General features: G+C 43.4%; 1 protein-coding gene across 2 annotated transcripts in view; it reads right to left on the reverse strand.

The window, feature by feature from the left end:
• atrn (attractin) overlaps positions 1-15,984 on the reverse strand; it is a 412,972-nt gene that overhangs the window by 191,560 nt on the left and 205,428 nt on the right. For both annotated transcript variants that reach the window (XM_087991640.1, XM_087991645.1), the window contains exon 21: positions 4,721-4,773. In XM_087991640.1, the coding sequence (XP_087847766.1) occupies positions 4,721-4,773 (53 nt within the window). The remainder of the gene's footprint in view (positions 1-4,720; positions 4,774-15,984) is intronic.

Below are 15,984 nucleotides of genomic sequence, written 5' to 3' on the forward strand. Positions count from 1 at the left end.
TGCAATGAACCTTACATGACTTCAATAAATGGTTGAGTGCACTGAACACAAAGGCCATGATTAACAATGTCTTAATTATATTGTTGAAAATCTGGACTTCACAACTTGCTGGACCCCTCAGTTACCATAGGGGAAAGTGAGGACTGCAGATGCTGGAGAAGGGCTTATGCCCGAAACGTCAATTGTCCTGTTCCTTTGATGCTGCCTGACCTGCTGCGCTTTTCCAGCAACACATTTTTAAGCCCTCAGTTACCATATACATGCAACACTGGCATTTATCTAGCAATGTGTACAATTGTTCACTTCTGTCCTGACCACAAAAAGCAGGACAAATTTAAACCAGACAATCACCATTCTATCAGCCTATTCTCAGTCATCAGCAAAATGCCAGAAGGAATTGTTAAAAGTCCTTAGATTGCATTGTCAAACACCTGCTCAACAATTTTCAGTTCTGCCTGAATCACACTTCAGACACACTTGAAAGCTTTGTCTAAACATGGGTACAAGAGCACAGATGAGATGACCACTTAACATCATTGAAACATTTGCAAGATAATAAAACAGGAGTCAATGAAAATCATGTTTTAATGGTTGAATAGAAAGGTAATTGTGGTTTGTGAAAACCAATCAACCCAGCCTCAGCTTTAACAGTTCCTCAAGGCAGTGTCTGAATATTGGGGCAGCACGATGGCTCAGTGGTAAGCACTGCTGCTTCACAGCACCAAGGTGCCAGGGTTTGATTTCAGCCTTGGGCGACTGTCTGTGTGGAGTTTGCTCATTCTCCCAGTGTCTGCGTGGGTTTCCTCTGGTTGCTCCAGTTTCCTCCCACAATCCAAAGATGCGCATGTCAGGTGAATTGGCCATGTTAAATTGTCCATAGTGTTAGCTGTATTAGTCAGAGGGAAATGGGTCTGGGTGGGTTACTCTTTGGAGGGTCGGTGTGGACTTGTTGAGCCGAAGGGCCTGTTTCCACACTGTAGGGAATCTAATCTAATCTAATCGAACAATCTCCAGCTAGATCATATCTACCTCTACTACTGGTCAGATATGGGACTTAATGCTGATGATTGGAATGTTCAGCTCCATTTATAATTCCAGTAACAATAAAACAGACCACATCCACATGCAGGTTTGGGCAGCTAGTTAGTGGGAAACACATAGGTCTCGAGCATCAGACAACAGTGACCACCTCCATAAAGAAAGAGTCCAATAACCTCACACTGACCAGGAGCTGGCCCACTATCATCTTTTCAAAGATCACTAGCAATGAGATTTTGGTAGGCTCAGTTCCATCACTCCACGTCTCAGTCCGATTTTCCAGAGAAATAAATGAGCATGCATCAGTTATTAATCAGATACTCAAATCCCAAGCACCCAGTCCTTTATCAAAGATTAGTTTCAGACCATCATTTGACGAAAGCCATGCAGATGAGGGAATGCTGAGTTCATGTTACCTTCATAAAAGCTAGAAAACTCCTAACAGTTACTTCCAACAAATAGATTCTGGGAAGCCAAATGTTCTTTTACAAGATCAGAGTTCAAGACAAGGGAAATAAATAAATAAATAAAGTTGAGATAAAGCAATGATGCACAAAGAACCACAACCCAAAAGGTGGCTATGAGCATACCATGTTTGTGCTGACTCTCTAAAGGAACAATTAACCTAGTCTAATTTCCCATCTTCTCCCCAAAGACAGGTAACATTCCAACATCTCTGGTATGATACTGTATCTTCTTCTACCACATACTCACCGTAATCTAGATCTGAATCATTAATTGCGTAATGATGTCTTTCCATTCGTTCTTCTGTTAATTATCTGTGGCTGTCTGGTTCTCAAACCTTCTGCCAATGGAAACAGTTTCTCCTTGCCTATTTTGCCCAGATCTCTGATGTTGAATCTGTTTTTAACTTTGCTTCTCCAAGGAAGACAGCCCCAATTTAATTTCCACCTTCTCAGAACCACTCCCACTAACCTTTCCTTCACAGCTTTCCTGAAGTGTGATGTTGAGGACTGAATGCAGCATTCCATTGAGGTGAAGCCAGCGGTTAACTTCCTTGCTTTTGTATTCTATGCCCATAATAATAAAACACTGGAGGCTGGGTGATAAAATTTACTCAAGGCAAACTGAATTTGATTTTTGATAGACAAGGCTCATGGGGTGCCAACAACAGAACCGAGAAGACAACTAGATGAACAATGATATTAACACATGATGGACAAGATTGAAATGTCAAATGGGCTCCACAGTTTTAAGTTCTCATGTTCCGGTCTAAATATGCATCAGGAAGAGTAAGGATCATTAACACCAAAACCTGGGAAACTCTCCTCGAAACCCTGTCACTCCATTAAATTTATATCTCCGCTACCTTCCTTTTATGACATGAGTGTAACTGCTCACAAATATGTTGCAGAGCATTGTTTTCATGTGTTTCAGCAGACTACATACACCACATCAACAGCATTTCTTCAAACTTATATAACTTCATCAAACAACACCAACAACTTATTGAAACAAATCTATATTTACTTTTCTTAATTAACTGGGATTTGAAAGGTCACTCATTTGGTCAAGTTAACATTTGGAGAAGATTCTTCGATTTCAATTGATTTTTGAACAAGAGTGTAACACTTGCAATCTCTAACTCCACTAACTTAATATTTTTTCTTTAAGTTATAAATTATAGAATCCCTGCAGTGTGGAAGTGAGCCATTCATCCATCTAGTCCACATTGACCCTCTGAAGAGCATCACATCCAGACTCACCCCGTCACCCCATCCTATCCCTGTAACCCTGCATTTTCCATGGCTAATCCACCAAGCCAGAATGTCCCTCAATACTCTGAGGCAATTTAGCATGGCCAATCCACCTAACATCTTTGGACTGTGGGAGGAAACCCATGCAGACAGGGGGAGAATGTGCAAACTCCACACAGTCACCATAGGCTGGAATCAAACGTGGGACCCTGGTGCCAAGAGGCAGCAGTGCTAACCATTGAGCCACCATGCCATCCCTTTCAACAAGATTTGAAAACGATGGCTCTAATAATTTTCAATCTCCCAGTGTAAATGCTGAAAGGATAGTACCCTGATAAGAGAATCTAGAGCTTGGACTCATGATTACAGAATGAAGGTTTGGCCACTTTAAACAGAAATGAGGACAAATTGCTCCTTAAGGGTTACAAATGTGTGGAATTCTATACCCTAGGAAAGTGTTGAAGCTGGGTCAGTGAATATATTCAAGGCTGGCATTGTAGAATTTTGAGTTCAGAGAGGGTCAAGGTTGATGGAGAAAGTGGAGTTGAGGCAAAGACCAAATCGGCCATGGTACCTTTGAACATCAGCACAATCTCAAGGCACTACTGTATGTAATGTACTGTTCCTATTCTGACAGGAAGTAGCCAGCCTTTCTAGAAAATTGATTCGGTGTTAGCCGTGTGTTTTGGCAGTCTGGACCACTATTTACAAATCCTACGATTCTATATCATTTATTAAAGGAAAGGCTCAATTGCTTTCTCCGCTTCTTCTTTTAAAACTGATCGCTACCCAAAAATCCATTGGTTACAATTTTTTAAAACTTCATGAAGGAACCATCCCATGTTATTAACCATATGACTGTAAGAAATAGAAACAGAAGTAGGTCACCCAGGCCCTTGAGCCTACTTTGCCATTCAATATAATAATGGCTGATCCGACATTCCTCACCTCCATTCTCCTGCCTTTTTCTGTAATCAAAGATTTCCCAATTGATCAAGAATCTCTCCCAGCCTTAAATTTACACAAGAACTCTGTCCCCACAACTCTCTGTGAGCAGTTCCAAAGATTCTCAACCCTCGGAGAAGAAAATCCTCATCTCAGCCTGACATTGGTGCCCCTTTATTCTGAGACTGTGCCTTCTGGTCCTAGACTCTCCCATGAGGAGAAGCATGCTTAGCCTGACAAGCTCCTAAAAGTGCCTCAATGAGATCAGCTCTTCTTCTTATAAACACCAGTTAGTAGCGTTCCACCTTTTTCAGTCTTTGCTCAAAAGACAATCCCTCCATATCACGAATCATCCCAGTGAAAGTCCTCTGAACTGCCTCCAATGGAATGTTATCTTTCCTAATATAGAGAGACCAAAACTGCTCAGAATACTCCAGATATGGTCTCACCAGCACCTTGTACAGTTGCAGGAACATTTGCCTACTCTGACAGACCACCCCCCTTGAAATAAGAGCCAATATTCCACTATTACTTGCTGCACCCGCGTGCTACCTTTGCACGTTTGGTGCAAATTCCCCCCAAGTCCCTTTGTATTGCAGCTTTCTGCAGTTTTTCTCAATGGAAATATAGTCTTTTGCTTTCCCTTTCAAAGTGAACAATTTCACATTTCCCCACATTATATTCTATTTTATTTCAGCTATTAATATCACCTTGAAAACCGATGTGCAATAAAACAAATTCATTTTTGAAGAATAGCTTTAATACAATTGAAAAAAGTGCTAGTTATATTCAATGCAACTTTCATCCCTGGACCTCGCCAATTCCTTAAATCATGATATTGTTCCAGATCTTGGTTCATAGACCAAAAATTATTTAAATCAAATTTTCAGAGATAATTGAAGATCATCAATAACTGAGCAGGGTCAGTCTAGTTGTGCACAATTCTGAAAAAGTAAGTTTTGTCAAGTCATTCGATTTGATTCATTCCAATTTTACATCACAAAGTGCATTAGACTTACAGTAACAGGTCCCTTTCAGTGGGTTACCCTGGTATCGTGTTTCAACGTCACATCTAGAAGCAAATTCAACCACAGATTAATCAACACGATCATGCATTTTCTCCCATTTATTTGGTTTTGCATTTTAATTAAATGTAAACATTTCACGATTGATATAAATTCTTATAAGTAGTGGCAAGAACATGAAAAGAAGAAACATCAGCTCGAAAGTCCTGTTAAGATCAGCAGTGGATAACAGATACATATCTGGGCATTGTATCTTGCAAGAAATTAACTGTCTTGGAAGAATTTGGGCGGCACGGTGGCACAGTGGTTAGCACTACTGCCTCACAGTGCCAGAGACCTGGGTTCAATTCCCGCCTCAGGCGACTGACTGTGTGGAGTTTGCACATTCTCCCTGTGTCTGCGTGGGTTTCCTCCGGGTGCTCCGGTTTCCTCCCACAGTCCAAAAATGTGCAGGTTAGGTGAATTGACCATGCTAAATTGCCCGTAGTGTAAGGGACAGGGGTAAAATGTAGGGGAGTGGGTCTGGGTGGGTTGCGCATCGGTGTGGACTTGTTGGGCCGAAGGGCCTGTTCCCACACAGTAAGTAATCTAATCTAAAATGCAGTGCAGATTCCTCAAAATGTTACCAGGGCTTCAAGGTTTAGTGTCAATACATAATCTAAGTTTATATTCTCTGCTTTACAGAAAGTGGTGCTGATTTTATTGATGTTTTAAACATTTTGAAAGAGATGGACAGAATAGATGATAGAAGACTTTCTGGAAGTAGAGGCATTTAGGAGAAGGAAGTTTATAATCAGAAGCATGATGTTCGGGCAAGATGTTAGCAAAACCCATTTTAACCCAGTCATACAAATTTGTAGAAATCTATGCCACAAAACATTAAAACACTTAAATTTAATTGCAAAAGTTATAAAATCTTGCTAGTTTATATTCAGTCATGTAATACGTGCTTCACTGTCCAAGCCAACATTTATTGTTGGGCCCTAATTGCCCTTGAGATGATAATGGTGGGCTGCCTCTTGAACTGCTGCTATTAATATGCTACAGATAGACCGACAATGTATTAGGGACGAAGTCCTAGGATTTTGACCCAAAATTACTAAAGATAACATTTCCAAGCCAGGATGATGAATGATGTGGAGGTGAATTTGCAGGTTGTGGTGTCCCATGGACTGAATTAAGATACAAATTAACCATGATCTCATCAAATCAAGATCAACATGCTGAATGTTTCATATTGCTCTGGTAACTGGTAAAACACCAGTGACATTGTTTGTAGCAAGTCAGAGGAGAGATGCAACATCAAGTATTGGGGTTACTAAATTACAGCTGAGGCATGAAATTGAAGTGTCACTGTACAACCAGAGGGCCGTCCACTAATATATCATAGATACTGCACTGATAATCCACAGCATAAGACCAGAAGACAGGAGTAGAAGTTAAGCCATTCAGCCCATTGAGTCTGCTCTGCCATTCAATCATGGCTGATAAGCTTCTCATCCCCATTCTCCCGCCCTTTCCCCATAATCTTTAATGCCCTTGACAACCAAGAATCTATTAATCTCAGTCTTAAATAAACACAAAGACCTGGCCTCCACAGCCTTCTGTGGCAAAGGATTCCATAGATACACCACTCCCTGGCTGAAGAAGTATCTCCATTCTAAAAGGTCTTCCCTTTACTCTCAGGCTGTGCCCTCAGGTCCTAGTCTCTCCTAATTTGGAAACATCTTTCCAACAACTACTGTTCAGTCCATTCAGTTTTCGGCATATTTCAATTAGAAAACCCCTCATCCTTCGAAGCTCCGAGTATAAACCCAGGTCCTCAAACATCCCTCATACATTAAGCTTTTCCTTCCTAAGATATGGGTCACAGAACTGCACACAATACTCCAAATGTGGTCTGACCAGAGCCTGATAGAGCCTCAGAAGTACATTCCTGCTTTTATATTCAACTACTTTCAAAATAAATGCCATAATTGCATTTGCCTTCCTAACTACTGACTCAATCTGCAAGTTTGCCCTGAGAGAATCCTGGACTAGAATTCCCAACTTTCTTTGTACTTCAAACTTCTGAATTCTCTCCCCAGTTAGGAAATAGTCCATAACTCTATTCTTCCTGGCAAAGTGCATGACCTCACACTTTCCCACATTGCACTCCATTTGCCACTTCTTTGCCCACTCTCCTAACCTGTCCAAATCCTTCTGCAACCTTCCTGCCTCTTCAATACTACCTGCCCCTCTACCTATCAACGATATCTTTGTATCTTCTGCAAATGTAGCCAGAATGCCCTCAGTTTCTTCATCTAGATTGTTAATGTATGAAGTGAAAAGTTGTGGTCCCAACGCTGAACCTTGCGAAACACCAGTTGTCTCCGGCTGCCAGCCTGAGAAAGACCCTTTAATCCCCACTGTCTGCTTCCTACCAGACAGCTAAGCTTCTAACCATGCAAGCACCTTCCTCTAACCATGGGCCCTTATCTTACTCAGTTACCTCCTATGAGGCACCTTGTCAAAGGCCCTCTTGAAGTCCAGGTAGATAATATCCATTGGCTCTTCTTTGTCTAGCCTGCTCATTACCACCTCAAAGAATTCTAACAAATTTGTCAGGCATGACCTCCCCTTGATGAAACCATGCTGACTTTGGTCTATTCTACCATACACTTCGAAGAATTCAGAAGCCTCATCATTCACAATAGATTCCAGGATCTTACCCATAACTGAGATTTGGCTAATCAGTCTGTAATATTCTATCTTTGCCCTACTCCCTTTTTAAACAGTGATGTCACGTTAGCGATTTTACAATCCTCTGGGACTCTCCTTGACTCAAGCGATTCCTGAAAGATCACCACTAACATCTCTGCTATCTCTTCAGCTATCTAGAACATAGAACATAGAACATAGAAGAATACAGCGCAGTACAGGCCCTTCGGCCCTCGATGTTGCGCCGATCCAAGCCCACCTAACCTACACTAGCCCACTATCCTCCATATGCCTATCCAATGCCCGCTTAAATGCCCATAATGAGGGAGAGTCCACCACTGCTACTGGCAGGGCATTCCATGAACTCACGACTCGCTGAGTAAAGAACCTACCCCTAACATCTGTCCTATACCTACCCCCCCTTAATTTAAAGCTATGCCCCCTTGTAATAGCTGACTCCATACGAGGAAAAAGATTCTCACTGTCGACCCTATCTAAACCCCTAATCATCTTATACACCTCTATCAAGTCACCCCTAAACCTTCTTTTCTCCAATGAAAACAACCCCAAGTGCCTCAGCCTTTCCTCATACAATCTTTCTACCATACCAGGCAACATCCTGGTAAACCTCCTCTGCACCCGTTCCAGTGCCTCCACATCCTTCCTATAGTATGGCGACCAAAACTGCACACAATACTCCAGATGTGGCCGCACCAGAGTCTTATACAACTGCAACATGACCTCAGTACTCCGGAACTCAATTCCTCTACCAATAAAAGCCAGTACGCCATATGCCTTCTTCACCGCACTATTTACCTGGGTGGCAACTTTCAAAGATTTGTGTACATGGACACCAAGATCCCTCTGCTCATCCACACTACCAAGTATCCGACCGTTAGCCCAGTACCCCATCTTTTTATTACTCTTACCAAAGTGAATCACCTCACACTTAGCTACATTGAACTCCATTTGCCACCTTTCTGCCCAGTTCTGCAGCTTATCTATATCCCGCTGTAACCTGCCACATCCTTCCTCACTGTCTACAACTCCTCCGACTTTCGTATCATCCGCAAACTTGCTCACCCAACTTTCTAACCCCTCCTCCAGGTCATTTATAAAAATGACAAACAGCAATGGTCCCAAAACAGATCCTTGCGGAACACCGCTAGTGACGGCACTCCAAGATGAACCTTTGCCATCAACTACTACCCTCTGTCTTCTTCCAGCCAGCCAACTCCTAATCCAAACCTCCAACTCACCCTCAATGCCATACCTCCGTATTTTTTGCAGTAGTCTACCATGGGGAACCTTATCAAACGCCTTACTAAAATCCATATACACCACATCTACTGCTTTCCCCTTGTCCACCTCCTTAGTCACCTTCTCAAAGAATTCAATAAGGTTTGTGAGGCACAACCTGCCCTTCACAAAACCATGCTGACTATCTCCCTGAGAACTCCAGGGTGTAGTCCATCTGGTCCAGGTGACTAATCCACCTTCAGGCCATTGTTTTTCTTGTACCTTCTCTTTGGTGATGGCCACCATACTCAGCTCTGTCCCCTCACGCTCTTGAATTGTTGGGATATTACTCATGTCTTCCTCAGCTATTTCCATCTCTCCCACTAATCCCTCTAGCATCATTTTCTAGCATCCAATGTCCACTTTTGGGTCTCTTTTGCCTTTATATATATCTAAACTTGTACAGTCTTCCTTTATATTACTGGCTAGCTTATCCTCATATTTAATCTTCTCCCTCCTTGATTTTCTTTTGACTTCTGTTGGTTTTTGTAAGCTTCCCAATCCTCTGTTTCCCACTGCCCTTTGCCATATTACATGCTTTCTCTTTTGCATTTATGCTGCCCCTGACTTCCCTAGTCAGCCATGGTTGCCTCACCCTCCCTGTACCATGCTACTTTTTCCCTCAGGATGAATCTCTGCTGTGTCTCCTGAATTACTCCCAGAAACTCCGGCCATTGTTGTTCCACTGTCTGTCCTGCTGGGCTCCTCTCCCAGTCAGTTCTATCCAGCTCCTCCATTACGCATCTGTAGTTGCCTTTATTCAACTGTAATACTGCTACCTCTGATTCTAACCTTCTCCCTCTCAAACTGCAGAATAAATTCAATCATATGATCACTGCCTCCTAAAGGTTCCTCAACCTTGAGCTCCCTTATCAAATCTCTCTCATTGCACAACACTAAATCCAGTATTGCCTGCTCCCTTGTGGGCTCCAACACAAACTGCTCCAAAAAGCCATCTCGTAGACATTTGACAAATTTCTTTTCTTGCAATCCACTACCAACCTGATTTTCCCAGTCCATCTGCGTATTGAAATTCACCCCCTTGACCACAGTAGCTTTGCCTTTCCTACGTATCTCCCAACACATTTTTGCTGACAAGACATGAACAATTACAGTCCAAAGATTTTTAACCGACCAAGCAAAACTTGGATGCCAATCCATCACTGACTGAAAAGAACTTTTAGTGCCAGGGCTGAAAAATGTGTTGCTGGAAAAACGCAGCAAGTCAGGCAGCATCCAAGGAGAAGGAGAATCGACATTTCGGGCATAAGCCCTTCTTCAGGAATGAAGAAGGTGTGCCAAGCAGGCTAAGATAAAAGGTAGGGAGGAGGGACTTGGGGGAGGCGCGTTGGGAAGGCGATAGGTGGAAGGAGGTTAAGGTGAGGGTGATAGGCCGGAGAGGTCGGGAAAAAGATTGCAGGTCAAGAAGGCAGGGCTGTGTCCGAGGGTTGGGACTGAGATAAGGTGGGGGGAGGGGACGTGAGGAAGCTGGAGAAATCTGCATTCACCCCTTGTGGTTGGATGGTTTCTAGGTGGAAGATGAGGCGCTCTTCCTCCAGGCGTCGTGTTGCCATGGTCTGGCAATGTTCCACCCCGACCCCAAATTTACCTGGACTGTCTCAGACTCCTCCCTCCCCTTCCTAGACCTCTCCATTTCAATCTCAGGCGACCGACTCAACACGGACATTTACTATAAACCGACCGACTCCCACAGCTACCTCGATTACACCTCCTCCCACCCTGCCCCCTGTAAAAACGCCATCCCATATTCCCAATTCCTTCGCCTCCGCCCCATCTGCTCCCAGGAGGACCAATTCCAATACCGAACAACCCAGATGGCCTCCTTCTTCAAAGACTGCAATTACCCCTCAGACGTGGTTGACGATGCTCTCCACCGCATCTCCTCCACTTCCCGCTCCTCCGCCCTTGAACCCCGCCCCTCCAATCGCCACCAGGACAGAACCCCACTGGTCCTCACCTACCACCCCATCAACCTCCAGATACATCGTATCATCCTTCATCATTTCCACCACCTCCAAACAGATCCCACCACCAAGGATATATTTCGCTCCCCACCCCTATCAGCGTTCCGGAAAGACCACTCGCTCCGCGACTCCCTCGTCAGGTCCACACCCCCCACCAACCCAACCTCCACGACCGGCACTTTCCCCTGCAACCGCAAGAAATGCAAAACTTGCATCCACACCTCCCCCCTCACTTCCCTCCAAGGCCCCAAGGGATCCTTCCATATCCGTCACAAATTCACCTGCAAGTCAACACACATCATTTACTGCATCCGCTGCACCCAATGTGGCCTCCTCTACATTGGAGAGACAGGCCGCCTACTTGTGGAACGTTTCAGAGAACACCTCTGGGACACCCGTACCAACCAACCCAACCGCCCCGTGGCTGAACTCTTTAACTCCCCCTCCCATGCCGCCAAGGACATGCAGGTCCTTGGCCTCCTCCATCGCCAGACCATGGCAACACGACGCCTGGAGGAAGAGTGACTCATCTTCCGCCTAGGAACCCTCCAACTACAAGGGATGAATGCAGATTTCTCCAACTTCCTCATTTCCCCTCCCCCGACCTTATTTCAGTCCCAACCCTCGGACTCAGCACCGCCTTCTTGATCTGCAATCTTCTTCCCGACCTCTCCGCCCCCACCCCCTCTCCGGCCTATCACCCTCCCCTTAACCTCCTTCCACCTATCGCATTCCCAACACCCCTCCCCCAAGTCCCTCCTCCCTACCTTTTATCTTAGCCTGCTTGGCACACCTTCCTCATTCCTGAACTTATGCCCGAAACGTCAATTCTCCTACTCCTTGGATGCTGCCTGACCTGCTGCGCTTTTCCAGCAACACATTTTTCAGCTCTGATCTCCAGCATCTGCAGTCCTCACTTTCTCCTTTTAGTGCCAGGGTCAAAGATCAAGACAGTGAAATTTGTCACCTATACCATTTGATTTGTCTATGCTCACAAAGATACAGTCAATGATGACATAACATTCAATATTGGACAAGATGAGGTAAACTCGTGTAAACTGTACGTCAAAGCAACCCTTTCTAAAAGAAGAACGGAATTACACTCGCAGCAACACCTGACATTCAAAGTCTGTATTTTAGCAAGTGGGCTCAACAAACTAATGTTAGTGATGAAAACAAAGCACTGGAGAAAGTCAGCAGACCTGGCAGCATCTGTGGAGAGAAAAACACAATTAATGTTAAGACAACATGACTCATCTTTTCAACTAAAGGGGAGAGGAACATGGTGGTTTCTGCGCTAATAACAAAGGAGGAAGAAATGTGAGGGTTCCCTGATCAAATGTCAGAGTGAGTGCTATTGTTAGCAGGGGAAGATTACAGAGTGCATAATAAGTTTTAAAGGTAATTGTGAATGGTTAAAGAAAGCTCAACTTTGTTGAGTGCAAACCCATAAAACCAAGACACAAGAGGAGAAGTGGCTGTAATAAAATGGATGACAATACCCATGTTCAGTGGTGGTTGATGAACTGAACATAGAATGCTGAAGGCCATAGAATGCTTATGTGGAAAATTTAGTGCTGCGTTTCCAGTTTTGTTTATGCTCCTCTCGTGAATGTGGTAACTGGAACCAGCTTAATGGAAATACGGCTCATAGTGGAGCAATGCAGCTGGTCAAGGATAGAAACGTAGCATATGCTGACGTGGTCTTTTGTGACAAAGCATAAAACGGTTTCTAACGGTGCTGCCTTAACCAGAAGATGCAGATATTAGATAACTGACAAAAGCACCTGAGGGGAATTGAGATTTAATTTTATGCAGTGAATTATGATCTTGCATATACTGCTTGCAATGCTAAGGGAAGAAAATTCAACACTAATAAAAATATTAATTCTTCACAATTAAAGTTAAAAATGGTCATTTGCACCAGGCCTCGCATGATACACTTACGTAGAACTTCATGCATGCGATAGACAGAAATGCAGGAAATAGGAATTCAGAACAGATCACTTTAGTATGCTTGCAGAAGTCCGCAAGGCGGTATTAGGCAAGAATTTTCAAAAGTTGATTGGGGTAGATGTTCGCAGGACAAGAGTTGGCTGGAGAATGGGAGCCTTCAGAAATGAGATAACGAGAGTCCAGAGTTAGGGTGAAAGGAAAGACTGGTAGGTGTAGGGAATGCTGGATGATTTGAGAAATTGAGGATTTGGTTCAGAAAAAGAAGGAAGCATATGTATAGACAGGAGACAGAGTGAATCCTTAGAAGAGGATAAAGGCAGTAGGAGTACACTTAAGAGAGAAATGAGGAGGGCAAAAAGGTGACATGAGAGCTTTGGCAAATAGAATTAAGGAGAATCCAAAGGGTTTTTACAAATACATTAAGGAAAAAGGGTAAGTAGAGAGAGAATAGGGCCCCTCAAACATTAATAAGGCAGCCTTTATGTGGAGCCACAGGGGATGGGGAAGATACTAAATGGGTATTTTGCATGAGTACTTACGGTGAAGGAGGACATGGAACATACAGAACATAGAGAAATAGATGGCAACAACTTGAAAAATTTCCATATTACAGAGGTGGTGGTGCTGGATGTCTTGAAACGAATAAAATTGTATAAATCCCCAGCACTTGATCAGGTGCACCCTAGAACTCTGGGAAGCTGGGGAAGTGATTGCTGGGCATCTTGCTGAGATATTTGTATCATTGATAGTCATAGGTGAAGTGCCGGAAGACTGGAGGTTGGCTCACGTGGTACCACTACTTTACAAAGGTGGTAAGGTTAAGGCAGGGAATGAGAGACTGGTGAGCCTGACATTGTTGGTGGACAAGTTGTTGGAGGTAATCCTGAGGGACAGGATTTACATGTATGTAGAAAGGCAAGGGCTGATTAGGCATAGTTAACATGGCTTTGTGCGTGGGAAATCATGTCTCGCGACCTTGATTGAGATTTTTGAAGAAGTAACAAAGAGAATTTTTGAGGACAGTGGTAGATGCGATCTATATGGACTTCAGTAAGACATTCGACAACGTTCCCCATGGGAGGTTGGTTAGCAAGGTTAGATCTCACGGAATACAGGGAGAACCAGCCATTTGGATTCAGAACTGGCTCAAAGGTAGAAGACAGAGGGTGGTGGGAGGGTTGTTTTTCAGACTGGAGGCCTGTGACTCGTGGAGTGCCACAAGGATCAGTGCTGGGTCCACTACTTTTCGTCATTTATATAAATGATTTGGATATGAACATTGGAGGTATACTTAGTAAGTTTGCAGATAACACCAAAATTGGACGGGCAGTGGACAATGAAAAGATTACCTCAGATTACAACGGGATCTTAATCAGATGGGCCAATGGGCTGAGGAGTGGCAGGTGGAGTTTAATTTAGATAAATGCGAGGTGCTGCATTTTGGAAAAGCAAATCAAAGCAGGACCTATATACTTAATGGTAAGGTCCTAGGAAGTGTTACTGAACCAAGAGACATTGGAATGCAGATCCATAGCTTCTTGAAAGTGGAGTCACAGGTAGAGAGGTTAGTGAAGGCAGCATTTAGTATGCTTTCCTTTAATGGCCAGAGTACTGAGTACAGGAGTTGAAAGGTCTAGTTGCAGCTGTACAGGACATTGGTGAGGCCAGTTTAGAATACTGCCTGCAATTCTGGTCTCCTTCCTATCCGAAGGATGTTTTGCAACTTCAAAGGATTCAGGAAAGATTTACAAGGATGTTGTGAGGGTTGGAGAATTTGAGCTATAGGGAGAGGCTGAATAGGCTGGGACTGTTTTCCCTGGAGCTTCGAAGGCTGAGGGGTGATCTTATAGAGGTTTGTAAAATCATGAAGGGCATGGATAGGGTAAACAGATAAAGTATTTTCCCTGGTGTGCGAGAGTCCAGGAGGGCATAGGTTTAGGGTGAGGGGGAAAAGATATAAAGGGGACCTAAGGGATAACGTTTTTTTCCACGCAGAGGGTGGTACATGTATGGAATGAGCTGCCAGATGAAGTGGCGGAGACTGGTACAATTGCAAAATTTAAAAGGGATCTGGATGGGTATATGAATAGGAAGGGTTTGGAGGGATATGGGCCAAATGCTTGCAAATGAGACTAGTTTAGGTTGGCATGGATGAGTTGGACCGAGAAGGGTCTGTTTCCATATTATATATCTCTGCGACTACAATTCCAAATTACTGGCCACAGAATTAAAAAACTGCAGACAGGAATTATCCTTATGGCCACAGAATGTATACTTTTTAAACTATTGAAGTGTTTTTAATTCTAACATTCCAATTTCCAAAATGCTATTCAGAAGATTCAAGCTGTGCAACATCAGAAATTCTCTCCAAGAACTTTCTCCAAACCTGTTGTGGACGTGCCGGTGTTGGACTGGGGTGGACAATGTTAAAAATCACACAATGCCAACAGGTTTATTTGAAAGTACAAGCTCACACATCATCAAGTTACAGTCCAACGGGTTCATTTAAAAGTACAATTATTTTCAAATAAACCTGTTGGACTATAACCTGGTATTGTGTGATTTTTTAATTTTCTCCAAGCAGTTATCCTTCAGGTTTGAAGGGAGTGAGATGAGGAGAACATTCATAAGAACGTAAGAAATACAATCAGGATTAGGCAATTTTGACACTTGAGCTGACCATACAATACGATCCAGCATTCCTCAAGTCCACTTTCTTGCTGTTTCCCTATAACCCTCGATTCCCCTACTGATCAAAAATCTATCTCAGCCATAAATATACACAAGGACTCTGCAGCCAAAGCTTTCAGTGACAATGAGTTCCAAAGACACACAACCTCCTGAGCAAAGAAAATTGCTCATCTCAGTCTTAAATTGGTGCCTCTTTATTCTGAGGCTATGTCCTCTAGTCTTACAATTATCCATTTGGGGAAACATTCTCTCAGCAGTTACCTTGCCAATTCCCTTCAGAATCCTATATGTTTCAATCAGGTCAACTTTATTTTCTAAAATCTCCTGTGAATAGAGTCTCAACCTGTTAAGCCTTTGCTCATAAGACAATTACTCCATTCCAGGAATCATTCAGCTTGTAGTACAATTAAAACATGTAGCTCAGATACTCCAGTCAGCAACAGAATAAATTCTACCGCCTGTAATCCTCATTACAATTAGCCATATGCCAATTAGTAATTTTTCTAGGTTCTGGATTAGTGGTGCTGGACGAGCACAGCAGTTCAGGCAGCATCCAAGGAGCTTCGAAATCGACGTTTCGGGCAAAAGCCCTTCATCAGGAATAAAGGCAGTGAGCCTGGAGTGTGG

The sequence above is a fragment of the Chiloscyllium plagiosum genome, unplaced genomic scaffold (assembly GCF_037043375.1).
Source record: "Chiloscyllium plagiosum isolate Xiang-an unplaced genomic scaffold, Cpla_swu_hap1 HiC_scaffold_1, whole genome shotgun sequence".
Lineage (NCBI taxonomy): Eukaryota > Metazoa > Chordata > Chondrichthyes > Orectolobiformes > Hemiscylliidae > Chiloscyllium > Chiloscyllium plagiosum.